The sequence below is a fragment of the Crocuta crocuta genome, unplaced genomic scaffold, assembly GCF_008692635.1.
Source record: "Crocuta crocuta isolate KB4526 unplaced genomic scaffold, BGI_CrCroc_1.0 scaffold61, whole genome shotgun sequence".
Classification (NCBI taxonomy): Eukaryota; Metazoa; Chordata; class Mammalia; order Carnivora; family Hyaenidae; genus Crocuta; species Crocuta crocuta.
This window is the reverse complement of record NW_027528369.1, coordinates 5,652,689-5,666,410: the sequence shown is the minus strand read 5'-3', so window position 1 is coordinate 5,666,410 and position 13,722 is coordinate 5,652,689. Positions and strand designations below refer to the sequence as shown.

The window sequence follows — 13,722 nt, the reverse complement described above, 5'->3', positions numbered from 1 at the left end:
GTGGAGTGGCCCAGGAGAGACCCCTTGCATGTGGCCAACCCCTCTCTGGGCAACAGTATGCAGTGCAACCCCAACTACTACACTGTTGTCCTATAACGAAGTCCCCCTAAGATGATTTATTGGTTTACTATCTATGTGTGAACACACACTTCCTGTGGCTTATTCTAAAGCTTCTCTCAAACTGTAATTGCAAAAAGGTGTGGGTGTTGGAAGGGAGGATCCCAAGGGAGTGAATTCCTATCTCATATTCCAGGACCTGTTGCAATCATGCTCACTCTCTTTCTTCTCTTTCCAGACGCTGGGGGTCTCTTCTGGCAACCTCATCCTCTGGCTATCTGATCAGCACCCTACAGCTGCCCTGTTTGGCTCAATGAGAATCATCACCTATAAATGGCCCTTTATGTGTGTTATTTCATTCCATCCTGGCAATAATCCCAGTGAGATCAGTCTTATGATTAGCTCCATTTCACAGATAAGGAAACTGAAGTTCAGAGACGTGAACTCACTTGCCCTAGTTCAGAAAGCTAATGAGTGGTAAAGCAGGAGTTGATGGCCAGATCAGTCACTGTCTTAAGCGTGTGGTCTTAACCACTGCACCCTACATCCCATCCCAAATGACAGTGACCAGACCCATAGGTGCCCGTATGTTATGATTCTGTCTTAATAAAGGAACATAATTTTAGATTTGTTTCTAATCCCCTTCTTGATGCCTGGGCTTGCTTTGACTCTGTAGGCCTCAGGACCTCAGTAGACACAGGTCTTTAGAAAATAGGGTTCAATGAAGCCCAGTCCCTTTTCCAGTGTTTCAACTGACCTATCAGGGCCTTTGACCCATAAAAGTAGAATTTTGGTTCTATTCAGTCTCAGACAATGTTGGGCACTGACTCAAATTAATATGCCTCTAGCCCAGGACCTTGAGTCCTTTGCACACAAAGGGAATTCAACGCAACGTTCCTAGTGGTTTCTCTTCTTGAATTTTAGAATTGTTTTCCAGTGGATGCCTATCTTTCCAATGTCCTGTTTATGGCACAAAGACAATTGGAGTTGGCATTTCTGAGCACAGAGGAAGGATCTCGTGATGTGGATGAGTTAGGGAGCACCAGAGTATTGCATATAGTGAAACCTGTGTTAAAGAGGAGATGCCATTTTGTGATGATGGTGGGTGGGATGAAAGTCTCAGGGGTCCCTGGATCATCCAAGCTGGACATGTGCCCTTACTCCACCTCATCACTGCTTCCCGCTTGCTTCGCTCCCATCTTGCCCTTTTTGGGACCTGGATTTACTGATTACTCTCATTCTCCGTCCTCTGCTTATTTCTGTTGTGTTCAGTGTAACGGGACTATCTGAACCATCTACCCGTTAACCTGATGCCCCTGGCCTTGCCTCAGAACGTTTTCCCATACTGTGTCCCCACACATACCTATGGACACCCTATGATCTAATTCCTGACTCTGAAAGCCTAGCATCGAACCCCAAAGTCAAGAAGCTGGGTGAAAGGGCAAAGAAATGCTACCTAGAAGGTGTTCATCTTTAGGAGAATAAACAGAGGATTCCGAAATCTGCAGAGTAATTAAGGTCCAGATATTGACATAAACAAATGAACAAGATAGGTTTGGCCTTGAGGGTGTAGACAAAGATCATCTTTGATCATTTTTTTCAGAGAAGAACTTGTTTGTACCTGGAATCCCCTGAAAACCTCAGGGTTTTACCTCCCTGGCGACTCTTGCCTGTTTAAAGGTAGTATTTATTTATTTATTTATTTTTAATTTTTTTAGTACAGTGCTTGGATAGCTTACAACTTTTGAATAGCTAGGAGGTATCCAGAACTTGCTTGGGAACTTGCGTAGTAGAAAGGGAGCATATGATATGACCTCTATGGGCAAGAACTTTTGCACAGAAGACGTCTCGACTTTATAGGGAAATAGAAGGATTTTGATGGGGAAGCGTGGACTGGTTAGCTTTGTATTCTAGAAAGGCATGATTCTGGCTATAAGATGAGGATGGAGAAATAAGGGGCAGAGATAACAACCAAGATACTATTATAAGAGTCACTTGAGAAGCTTTGAACACAGGGAGCCGCAGTATAATCATAAGGAAGGGAGAAATCCAAAGGCAGTGAAAGGTCACTGAGTTATGAACAAAAGACTCATTGGATGAGGCAATGCAAGAGAAGAAAGAGTCGAGGAGAACTCTCTGGTTTCTAACTGGGGCGGACTGATGAGAAGATTCAAATGTGGCTGTGAATTCTCTGACTCGGACAGATGGGTGGATGGTGATAGTGCCATCAACCGATTAGGGAGTCCTGGGCTGATGCCAGGATTTCAGGGACAGTTTGCGAGTGCAGCTGGGGAGAGGTGGGCTCTGGGACACCCGGGAAGCGACACTGGGGAAGGAGTGGGTATGAGCTGCAGAGTGCAGGAACTGAGTCTGGGAAGGACACAGGGACTGATCGTCGCCCGAATACAGGTGGCTGGGGAAGGCATTCGCGGAGACTGCAGGAGAGTGGGAGGTGTAAATATATCCTAAAGGGAAATGCAAGGAGTCTGAGGGCGTGCGGAGAACTGGCACATCCAGGGCTAAACCAAGGAAGACGAGATTATGAAGAAATCATCAATAAGGGAGAAAAAACACCTGGCGAAAGTGGCAACATAAAGAAGTGGAAGCCGGAAAGGGGAGGAGGTGGGACAGACAGAATTGCAGAAAGGCAGGAACCGGAGCAGTTAAAAAGAGGGAAAGGATTGGGGGAGAACACGTTCTGATGACTAGGATCCCAGGGACGCTCAGGAGGCAGTTTCAACAGCCCGGTCAGGGCCGGAGGATGTTCTGTTTGTGCCATATCCTGGGTAAACAGGCGCAGGCTTAGAACCAAGTCATCACAAAGCCCTGTCCGGAGCAAACCCATAGTTAAGTCACTGCCAAACAACAAGCTCTCCAGAGCTTAGTCATGTCACTCTGTCCTTTCTACACAGTTAACCTTAGCAAAAAGAACGAGCAGAGATAAGTGCCTAAGCAAGTGGGCAGACTGGGACAACGCCATTGTATCCCGCCAATGACCACAAAAAGGGGAGCACATTACACCAGTTTGTTTTGTTCACTGCTGGCTCATTCACTGGTTAACATTGTATTGATTCTAATATGCTCAGAGACAGAGAAGGAGAACACGGTCATAAGAGAGACCTGATTCCTGCCTTCAAACAGCTTACAATACATTGTGGGGAGGGGAGGGACTTTCATTCCCTCAGTCAAAACAAGTCGTCTAGAATGCCTAATACGGAGCTCCTGGGTGGCTCAGTTAAGCGTCCAATTTAGGCTCAGGTCATGATCTCCTGGTGTGTGGGTTCGAGCCCCCCATTGGGCTCTGTGCTGACAGCTCAGAGCCTGGAGCCTGCTTGGGATTCTGTGCCTCCCCCTCTCTCTGTCTCTCTCTCTCAAAAATAAATAAAGCATTACAAGCTTTTAATTAAAAAAAATTTTTAAATTTAAAATGCCAATAAAATCACCATTCCAACTCTTACAACATTACCTGGGTTAGCAATACCTTTTTATGAATCTCTGTAGAGGGCTAATAAGGTTTAAACTGAATGATAAAACAGGATATGTGCTCATATAAAAAAAAATTCAGTAGACTGACTGGATTACAGGCTCACTGACAACTGAGGTCCTTACTAGATACTTCAGAGACCTCTTCCCTTGCAACATTAATCATCACTATGTGGCTCCTGCTTCCCCAGTCTCCTTCTCTACCCCCAACCAAGGACTAGTTCTGCATTTCCAACTGCCACTGGCTTTCTACCTGCACTGCCCCCTCACTGCCCTCAAAATCACACCTGAAGTCACATTCACCATGTGGTATCTCTCAAATCATCACCCTTTTCAAACATCCCTCTCCCTCTCCATGGCATCTTCATTGTATCTTCTGAACTTGGCATCTCTTGCATCCAATCAACTGCCAAGTTCTGCATCCAGCAGAGTCTTGTGCACATCATAGATCTTCAACATTTACTTGCTCATTGAATGAACATGTTGTACACCCGTTTTACCATGGCTAGTTAGTAACCCTGGTAATGATAGTGGTTAAATGCATGGTTTTTGGCTCAGGTAGGTCTGATCTGGTTTTAGCCCACCTCTGCTCCTTAGTGGCACGGTGACTTTGGACATATAGTGTCCTTGTTTGCAAGATGTCAGTTATTCGGGTTGTGAGAATCAAAGATAAAATATAAACCTCTAAGCACAGAGATGTTATTTTTTAGTCTCATGTTCCACTGTCAATGTTTATCCATTTTAGTAATCTAATGTTAAATCCAAAGGAGCCCAAATCCCGGGAGGATGCCGACAATATTCCACTTTAGCACCTTAATTGGACTGTTTAGTAAGTCCCAGAGGGGTCACTACCCGCCTAGGATCCTTTGTTTGGAGCATAAAATAAGGACCTCTACAGAAAACAGGTCCTTCTTCCAGCCCCTCATTCCAACCCCCATTGTGCACTGTTTTGAAAATTCCAATTAAAAATTATCCAACTCAAGAAGATTTAGTAAGTGCTAGTTGTGTTCTGTAGTAGCTGCTTAACCAATTAGCCCGGAAGACCTTCCTATTTTCCCTCTAGACAGCTAATTTTTAATCCCTAATGAGGCCCCTCTACTGTCAAGCTCTTTCTCAGCCCCTGACACAGCAGCTGCACCCACCCCGGGGCTCCAGACACTCGGGAATCCTCCTGTGCCCCACCGCATAGCCAAGGTTAGGTACGGCCATCAGACTGCGAAGCCCTCTGGGTGTGTGCCCTGCACACAGGAGGTACAGAGCTGAGGTGGGTGGGAGAGACTAGGGGTGGGGGGAGAGTGAAAGGCCTGAGGGCAGAAAACCAAAGCTACCTTTGCGTTTTCTACCCAGTTCAAAGGACAGGCTGAGAAGGATGATGCACCACTTCCCAGGAGGATGGGGAGAAGCCCCAGGAATGTGAGTCAAAGTCAAGGGAAACTGGGAACTTTAATCCCATCACTTGGCAACATAACAGTTGCATGGCCTTTTTTTTTTTCTTCCCCCACTGATTCTGGACAATATACAGCACATGCTGAACACTCACTTCATGGTTGTTGAAGAAATAAATGAGTGTTTCTTCTCTCCATTTCATTGTCAGCCTTTTCCTTTTTGATCTTTGCTTTTTCTTTGTTCTACCTAACCCCACACTTAAACCTTTCCCCTCAACACCTGATACACAAAATCACCTCCATCTTTCCTCCCTCTTTCCTTCTCCCTCTCTCTCTCATCCACTAATGTCATCTGTAAGTGTGTGTGTGTGTGCGTGTGCATGTGTGTGTGTGTGTGTGTGTGTGTGTGCTGTCATTTCCAGTCCACAGAGGAGAAAATAGACATTCAAAAGCCCAAAACTGGGTACCAATGGTCACACAGCTACTAAGAGGTAAATGACGGGTGATGTCACACTGCCCCAGATCCCGTGGCCATTTTTGTTTGCTCTAATCCATGGATCCCTTCACTCCCAACAGCCAGCACTTTGTCCAGGGCTGCCCCCACATACTAGAGCTCATTTTGCCTGTGGGTGGCCATGGAAAGCCACAAGTGGTGGGAATTTAAGCCTCCCCTCCTCCCCATGTTGGAGGCAGGGGTGACAGCCCTTAACTAATAACTGACAGGTGTGAGGGCATTGGGACTATAGTTCCCTGGCCCCCAGTGGGGACAGCTCTTGTGCATGGCCCCCACTGCCTCCAGATCAGCCCAGGCGATTAAGTCAATATGACCCTCAGCCAACCTCCCTTGAGGCTTCACCCCAGCCTAGCTTCCTCCCCTTCCCTGCCCATTTTCCATACTCCAGGACCAATGTTTCTTGGAAAACTTCCCAATAAATCCCTTTCACATAGATCCTCATCTCAAGTCCTGCTTCTGGAGAACACAACCTAAGGCAAGCTAAATGCTAGATTCAACTCCAAGCCTGTCAGACTTCAACATTTTCCCCACTACACTGTGCTTGAGATGCTATTGCAGTCTTATGGGCCTGCTCATCATGAATTTCAGCGCCATTTAAAAAATTGAATGGCCACTGTGGCTTCAGATGCCTTGAAGACAAATCCGACATTTCAAAACCTCTATGCTTGCTTACTTCTTCTTACTAGAATTATTATGTCTCTGAAACGAAAGATTGTCGAACATCTTAGCAAAGTGAAATAAGGGACCAAAAGAGAAAAGTTATTTATTTGAACTTGTCCTTGTAATTCTCCTATCTCTGGGTCCGTAATATACTAAAATGGACTTCATCCTTTTAACGTGCTCTCTTCTTAAAATGTTTTCATTTTAAGAATTTCATTGGAAGAGGAATATAACTGTACTGGAAGAATTCTAGGGGGAAAATAAATCCAAGTGCTCAAATCCAGCCATTCCCAATTTCCTTCCAGTGTTTTCCTATCCGTGTGTCGTGGGTGCAGATTTATTCAAACACCTGGATCCCCTGGGTCTCCCGTTAGCCTTGTTTTCCATTTTGTGACACAGGGTTTTCATCTTTAATACTCGTCCACTGTAGCACCCGGAGGGTAGACCGTAATCTGTCACCGTTCTTATTGTCTTTGATATTTCATGATCATAAACATTGTAAATATGTAATTTTGTTTGGCGTCTACCCTTTTCCATAGTTTAGATTATTTCTTTAAGAGAAGTTTCCAGATCTTGAATTATCAGATAAAGTAATAAAATGTGTGGCGTTTGATGTACACTGCCACATTTCTTCCAACCCTTCCCCCACCACACTAAAATGCGCATCAATTTATAACACAAGCCAACCGTAAATAAAGACTATTCCAAGTCATGGTGACTTATTCGTTACTGAGTTGTGGTCTTACTAGACGAATTCATTTTACATTTCTCCACTTAGTACAAAGGTTTTGAAACCTTCTCTAGAATTATACTTAGCCTATGGCATTCCTCATGAAAAGGACAAAGACTCTTAAGGGGACATTTCAGTCACCCTTAAATGGATGTAGCTCCTTTCTTAAGTCTAAGCTTTCTAGCTGCTAGGCGTTTCATGGAGGAATTAGTCACTGGGCTTGAGCTCCTAATTGAGTCAGTCATTTTACGCACAAAGAAACACAAGTCAGGACATTTCAATGTCTGATGGAAGCTTACTGACCTGGGTGTGTATCTTGTGCATTTCTGTATGCCTACATCTTCAAAAGCAGAGGACAAAGAACATTGATAAGATAAATAAGCAAGAGAAAATTCCTGTTTTCTCAGTTACCTGGAAGTTTGCCAGAGTCCCTAAGATTTAGTATTTTTATTTATCAGCCTGAGAAGTGCTGCTTCCTGAAATGGATTTTCCAGGAATATTTAGACCTCCAAGGGATCATGGCCCATTAGCATCAACCACGGCATCACTGTTATTTTTTTAAAACATGCTTAATTGTTCTGTCTTCTTTCACACAGCTGGGAAAGTATTATAACTACAAACCTGGAATTATTCTGAAGACCATGGGTACTTGTCACTACGCATAGAACAGAGAATTTTAGACTGTGATAACAGCTTTTCACCCAACCGACCCTGCAAATTAAAGTAAAAATGTGAAAAACCCACCGAGTCTTTTAGAGGCATAATTCCAGAGGATAGCTCACATTCATGTAGATAAATGTCCCATTGACCAACTGTATTTTCTGCCTATGGTCTGTTTTGGGTTTTGTGTGTGTGTTTGTTTTTTCCATTGAAGAACCTTGTTTTCCATAGCACTCCAAAACTCTAACACGTGCCATCTTGCATCTTATTTTAAGAGAGAATTTCATTATTGGGTTTATGTAAAAGGCAAAAATGGACAGGTCACCTTCAAGTCCACTTCTCAGTGAATTCAGATTATCCCTGATTGCCTTCCAGGCACACCCCAGATTTGCCTTCATCCCAGGGGGTCACAGCCTCGAGGTGATAAACTCCTGGGAAGGGATTCCACAGCAGACGCCTCACCTTGGCAGGACTTTCTGGGTCAGGATACCAGTGGGTAATCCTAATTAAAGCCCCATCCAAGCTCTAACTTCACAACCAAACAAACCAGTTTTACAACACAGAAGAATCTAATTTGGCCTCACACTTGCAGTGGAAAAAGAAACACAAAAGAAAAAAGCTGGCAGCTGAACTAACAAGCTACTGCCTCCTGGACACACTGCCAATGTGATCCAATTAAGAAACATTAGCGGTCTAATGACAGATTTGAAGACAAAAGGTTCAGATGAGACATGAGTTTCTTGACCGCAGCCAGGCAAACCACAAGAATTCCAACCTTTCGATATTTAAAAAAAAACACAGCAAGGTGCAAGGAGAGGCTGACAGGGCTTGCACATCTAAAGAATAAGAGCCCAAGCCCAGAACACAGCCAAACATTAATCTCAGAGCGAAGTTCCATTTAAGCCTAAAGAAACCTACAGAGCTTTCCTGGGTACAACAAAACACACGAAAAACCACGGGTCTGCTTATTCCTATTTAGCCTGGGAAACAAACAAAACCACAGCTTAGGTGTATTTCACCTTCCCGGTCCCTCTCACCACCAGCCCCTTCAAGTGCATCTCGTAAAAAAAGCAAACCAAAACACTGTAGTGAAAGACGCTTTGGGGTGCCGTTTCATTTACTCCATGCCAAGTACTTTACCTCGAAACCTGATTTGAAAAAGCTCCACTAAGGCAAAGCAAATGCCAGACCCTGCCCTGAGTGACAATTGCAGTACCATCCGCTTACCTGTGATCAGCACCGCCTTTTGATCCACAGGTAAAAACTCCTGGCCAGGTAAGTAAGTACACAGGAGGAAACAGAACAGGACGAAGAAGATCAAGCCCCAGGAGAGAGACGGGCTGAGCAGGTAAGCCCCTCCCCAGAGGCCCACCAGGCAGACCACCTTTCTCCCCACCTGCCCTGGGCTCTTCTTGAATTTGCAAAGAACTATTCCTCCCAGCGCGGCGGTGACAGCCAGCCACAGCCACATTGTCCCAGAGAAGGTGCTCATTCTCAGAGACGCCCTGCACCTTTGTGTGCTCCCGACCAGTGAGACGAGTGGGCAAAGGCTGGCTGGAGGCAGCCTGGTTTATATGAACAGAGAGGCAAGGAGGGAGGGGGAGAAAAGAATGCCGGCACGATTCGGATGAGCATGGATTAAGCACACTCGCACAGGCACGTACTTCCTGGTGGGTCATTGAAACCGGGGAGCAATTTCCTATAAATACCAGCGCTCTTCCCATTCAGTAGCTCCCCCAACGCCACCTGACACGTGAAAACAACACATGACATGTAGTCTTACTCACCCACAACAAACACACACGTTTCTCTTTCTCATGACCTCTGGAGAGATAACCAGGTGGATAATAATTGACAGAATTCAATCCGAACGGGGAATAACAAGACCTTTAGCTCACGGGAAAACTCTTCCCCTGCCAGTGGCGTAACTGTCTGTCAAATTCTTTTTCTGACTCAGGTGTGTGTGTGTGTGTGTGTGTGTGTGTGTGTGTGTGTGTGCGCGCGTGTGTGTGTGTGTGTGTGTGTGTGAGAACGCAGGCAACCAGAGAGGTTTGGAAGATCTGGAAGGGGAAGGCTATCCTGAGTTTGCATCTGTTCCATCCATCTCCCACTCGGTCAGGCTGAAGTGATGAATGGAAAGGAATATAAAATACAGAGGAAGAGATTCTTGGCAGATGAAAAGCGGGCAGGTCTTGCCAGACAGGAGGCATTCTAGGCAGAGATGACAACAATGGTCATACAGTGGCGCCTGGGGGGCTCAGACAGTTAAGCATCTGACTTTGGCTCAGGTCATGATCTCACGGTTCATAAATTTGAGCCCTGTGTCAAGCTCTGTGCTGACAGCTCACAGTCTGGAGCCTGCTTCAGATTCTGTGTCTCCCTCTCTCTCTGCCCTTCCCCTACATGTGCTCTGTCTCTCTCTATCTCAAAAATAAACAGTTAAATTTAAAAAAAAAAAAAAAAAAGAACAATGGTAACGCAACTACCACAGTCACTATTGGTACTTATTTGTGCCGGGGACCACATTCCTTTGCCTACGTATTCATTCATTCTCTTTATTGAGATCCTATTCTCCGCCGGGCTCTGCTCCAGGCATTGGGATTTGGTAGTCTATATCCTCAGTCTCTTGGAATACAATCTCCTTAAGAGGTAGATTCTGTTTTTGTAGTGATTTTACAAGGGAGGACACTGAGGCATAAAAGGTCAAGAGACACGAGATCACACAGCCCTGGTGCCCAGCGGCTCTGTTTCGCCAGCTCTGAGCCACTCCACTGCCTGCTTCAGGCAAAAAAAACAAAAGACAATCAGTATGTTATGTACTAGCCTCTCCCTGTTTTCGTCTTGTTTGAACTTTATGAAACACTTCGGGGCGGACAGCTCCATGCTCATTTGCAAAGAGTGAAATTGCAGCTGGGAGAGATAGTTTCCTTTTCTAAGAGCAGTGGTTCCTGACCACATCATGACTCACTGGCTCAAGGTCCAGCTCTCTGGAGCCTTGACACCCTACGGACCACCAGCGACGATGCTGACAGCCCCAGTCGGCACCCCTGCTGGGCTGGGTTTAGGGCGCGTCTTTTGCGTGCTGGACACCTGGCGGGGAGACTTGCAGAATTCCGATAAAGGCTGGGTGTTGGCATCTCTTGAGGGATAGCTCGCTTGGAGGTCAGATGACCTGCTTTCAAATCTAACCTGAGCTCTGCCACTTAGTAACTAGAAAGTCGTGTGGGTGACTCCACCCCCCTTAGACTCCTCAGCTGTAAAATAATGGAAATATCAAGGTAAAAGCATTTAGCTCGTCCTGCCTGGCACACCAGAAGGAACCTCATAAACACTGGTAATTCGTGCTTTTTATCAAGAAAGGAAGAACTTCAGCAGTAGAATAAAGTGCCCAGGGGAATATATACTTGTCCCCAAATACGGTTGAAGTTAGCATGTGTTGAGGGACCAGGAGGAGGTCAAAGACTCCAGTCCTGAGTGGCATGGGGAAGGCAGGAGCAGTCTATCACGTACGGAGGTAGAGAGAATTTTGGAGAGGGAGTTGGGGAAATTGTCTCTGATGTCAGATTGGCCTTGCTCATCTGCCCTCAGCCCGCCCGGTGTCATGACAGCCCCCCCGAGGCTCAGGGCTAACCAGAGGCACAGGGGGCCAGGTGGGAAGGAGTGACTTGTGGACCTTAGTGTATAGTGGGAGTGGGTGGGGAAACGACAAAGCCCTTACAAGTCTTGTGTGTGGGGCCGTGGCACCTCTTGTCTGCCCTTCCGGCCACATGGACATCTAAGTTGGAGAGACGTTGCTGGCTCCAGGCCAGGAGCCTCGGGGGGAAGATCTGGAATTCCTGCTAGCCCTGAGATCTCCCTCTTTCCACACACCCCCCTCCCTCCTGTCGGCTGTGTGCACATCCGCAGGTGTGGGCACCTCCCCTGGGCTGCGTGGCCTCACCAGCCCAGGAGGATTCAGTCAGGCTAGCTCTGCTGTCAGATAGTGTTGAAGGTGAGGGTGCAGGATGGCTTGTAACTCTTGGCTGGGGGTCTTGGCACTTCCTTGGTGGCTCCCACACTGTGGCTGGGACCAGGCACCGTGGTGGACTTCCTGATGCGGGCACACCCACCAGAGATGAAGCAAATCTTCTCCACATTCCCCAAGGCTTCTCAGCTGCTCAGTCCTGGGGCTCCCTAGGGGCGGGCCAAAGCTGCCATGACAGAGAAGTCTGGGTAAGGATGTTCCTTGCCCTCTGACAGGGCTGGGGGTGCACATATTAGGAGGGTGAGTTATAAAGCCTCCTGGAACCGAGTTCAAATCCTAATTCTGCCACTTCCTTGCCCTCCGTGAGGCTCTATTTCCTCTTCCAAAGAAAGGGAACCTAGCCCCAGGGTTGTTTTGAAAAGTGAACAACACAAATCTTGCACTTTGCATGGCACTAACAGCCACTTTTCTCGTTGTTGGGCTCACTCACAGCCCCTTAGCCCTTTTCTCCTGGACAGAAGGAGAGGTTCCTGCCAGCCTTCTTCTCACTCATTTATTTCTCCGTCCAGTTGGTCACATAGCGCTTCCCCTTGCCATCCTTCAAACATGTGCTTAAATGTCACTCCTCACTTCTCAGCCTGAGTATCTTCTATCACCACTGTATTCACCCCTGCAGTTAGCTCCATTCATAATTCTGAACCTACTTTGTTTATTTTTAAAATTGTTCTGTCTCAGGGGCGCCTGGGTGGCTCAATTGATTAAGCCTCTGACTTTGGTTCAGGTCATGATCTCACAGTTCATGAGTGCGAGCCCTGCATTGGGCTCTGTGCTGACAGCTCAGCCTGGAGCCTGCTTCTGATTCTGTGTCTCCCTCTCTCTCTGCCCCTCCCCCACTCCCACTTTTTTTTCCTCTCTCTCTCTCTCAAAAATAAAATAAACATTAAATTTTTTTTTAATTCTTCTGTCTCCCCTACTAGACCATGAACTTCATGAGGGCAAGAACCTAACTGTTTTTTGGTTTTTATTCACTGTGCACTGAATGCCTAGGCTAGTGCCTGTCCCTTTGCACGTACTTCATTAACACTCATTGAATGAATAAAAGAAAGAGTAAAACCTTACAGAGTGCCTTCTGGGTGGCAGATTCTGTACCAGCCGTGGAGGAACTCAGCAGTGAGTAATATGGACCCAGTTCCTGACCTTGGGAAAGAGCTGCTGCAGGAGCGGTGACTAGTGGGGCTGGGTGGTGGGGGAAAGGAAAGCTTTTTCCCAACTGGGAACACAGAGGATCTCAGGGTCTTAGTCCATCTAAGGGCTGCTCTGCCTCTGAATGAGTACTTCCTCCATCTGATTTGTATCTCCTTTTTGTCCCCATCATTTTGTTTTAAGAGCTACCCTTGAAGCCATCCTTGCTTGGAACTGATTTTTTTTCTTTTCTTTTCTTTTTTTTTTTTTGCAAGCTTGTCCTTAGCTTTCCCAGGGGAAGGAGTCATTTGGATCAAGTTATATTCCTGGTAGCCAATGATGCCAACAGTCCAATGTGCTGCTTCCTTCTGTCGACAAGATACCTGGGCCAAATCAACCAATCAAACAAACAAACAAAACATTGCTGAGAATCCTAGAATGAACCCTTTCTTAGAATCTGTGGCTCTTGAGTATGGAAGGGAATTTGAAGAAGCAACTTCCCCCTGGATTCTGTCTGCAATGTCTCCACTAAGTGGTCATCTTGTCTACCGTCAGTACGCCTCTGATCACAGGCACAGCAAAGCCTTTGAAGGCTGACTTTCCAGCTCAGGACATTATTAGAAAGTTCTCCTCAGGTTGCCCATGTGGCTGTCAGTCAAGTGTCTGACTCTGGATTTCAGCTCCAGTCATGGTCTCACAGTTCATGGGTTCAAGCCCTGCATCAGGCTCTGACAAGTGTGGAGCCTGCTTGGGATTCTCTCTCTCCCTCTCTCTGCCCGCCCCCCCTCCCACTCATGTTGTCTCTCTTTCTCAAAATAAGTGAATAAACTTAAAAAAAATTAATTAATAAAGTTCTCCTCTAGACCAAGCTTGATCATGGTATTTGTCCTTTCTTCGCCACTTGGAGTCATACAGACCACATCTAGTTCCTATTTCTTTCAGGTATTTGAAGATTGCTCTCTTCCTTCTCTGGGCTGAAGTCCTCAATTCTCTTGACTGAGCCTTATAGAGAACAGAATATGGCTTATCTGGTGCATTGTGCCTGAAGCAGACACATTGTTAAGAGCTCAAACATTTAAAACATCTA

The 13,722-nt window shown here is 46.2% G+C and overlaps 1 protein-coding gene and 2 long non-coding RNA genes across 4 annotated transcripts in view; 2 read left to right on the top strand and 1 right to left on the bottom strand.

Annotated features, from left to right (window-relative positions):
- Nucleotides 1–647, top strand: part of LOC144223473 (uncharacterized) — a 70,786-nt gene extending 70,139 nt beyond the window's left edge. Inside the window, exon 4 of the long non-coding RNA XR_013332700.1 lies at nucleotides 296–647. This is a non-coding gene — a long non-coding RNA (uncharacterized LOC144223473). The remainder of the gene's footprint in view (nucleotides 1–295) is intronic.
- HSD17B2 (hydroxysteroid 17-beta dehydrogenase 2) overlaps nucleotides 1–9,131 on the bottom strand; it is an 84,059-nt gene extending 74,928 nt beyond the window's left edge. Inside the window, exons 1-2 of one of the 2 annotated variants that reach the window (XM_077754215.1) lie at nucleotides 8,886–9,131; nucleotides 8,717–8,756 (exon numbers count right to left, since the gene is read on the bottom strand). In XM_077754215.1, the coding sequence (XP_077610341.1) occupies nucleotides 8,717–8,756; nucleotides 8,886–8,981 (136 nt within the window). In that variant the 5' untranslated portion in view covers nucleotides 8,982–9,131. Of the gene's footprint in view, nucleotides 1–8,716 lie in introns of both variants that reach the window. The other variant, XM_077754213.1, reaches the window with a different exon arrangement.
- LOC144223474 (uncharacterized) lies at nucleotides 8,754–13,504 on the top strand. Its single transcript, XR_013332701.1, has 2 exons — nucleotides 8,754–8,837; nucleotides 12,911–13,504. It is a non-coding gene; the product is annotated as an uncharacterized LOC144223474 (long non-coding RNA).
- Nucleotides 13,505–13,722: the final 218 nt, after the last annotated feature.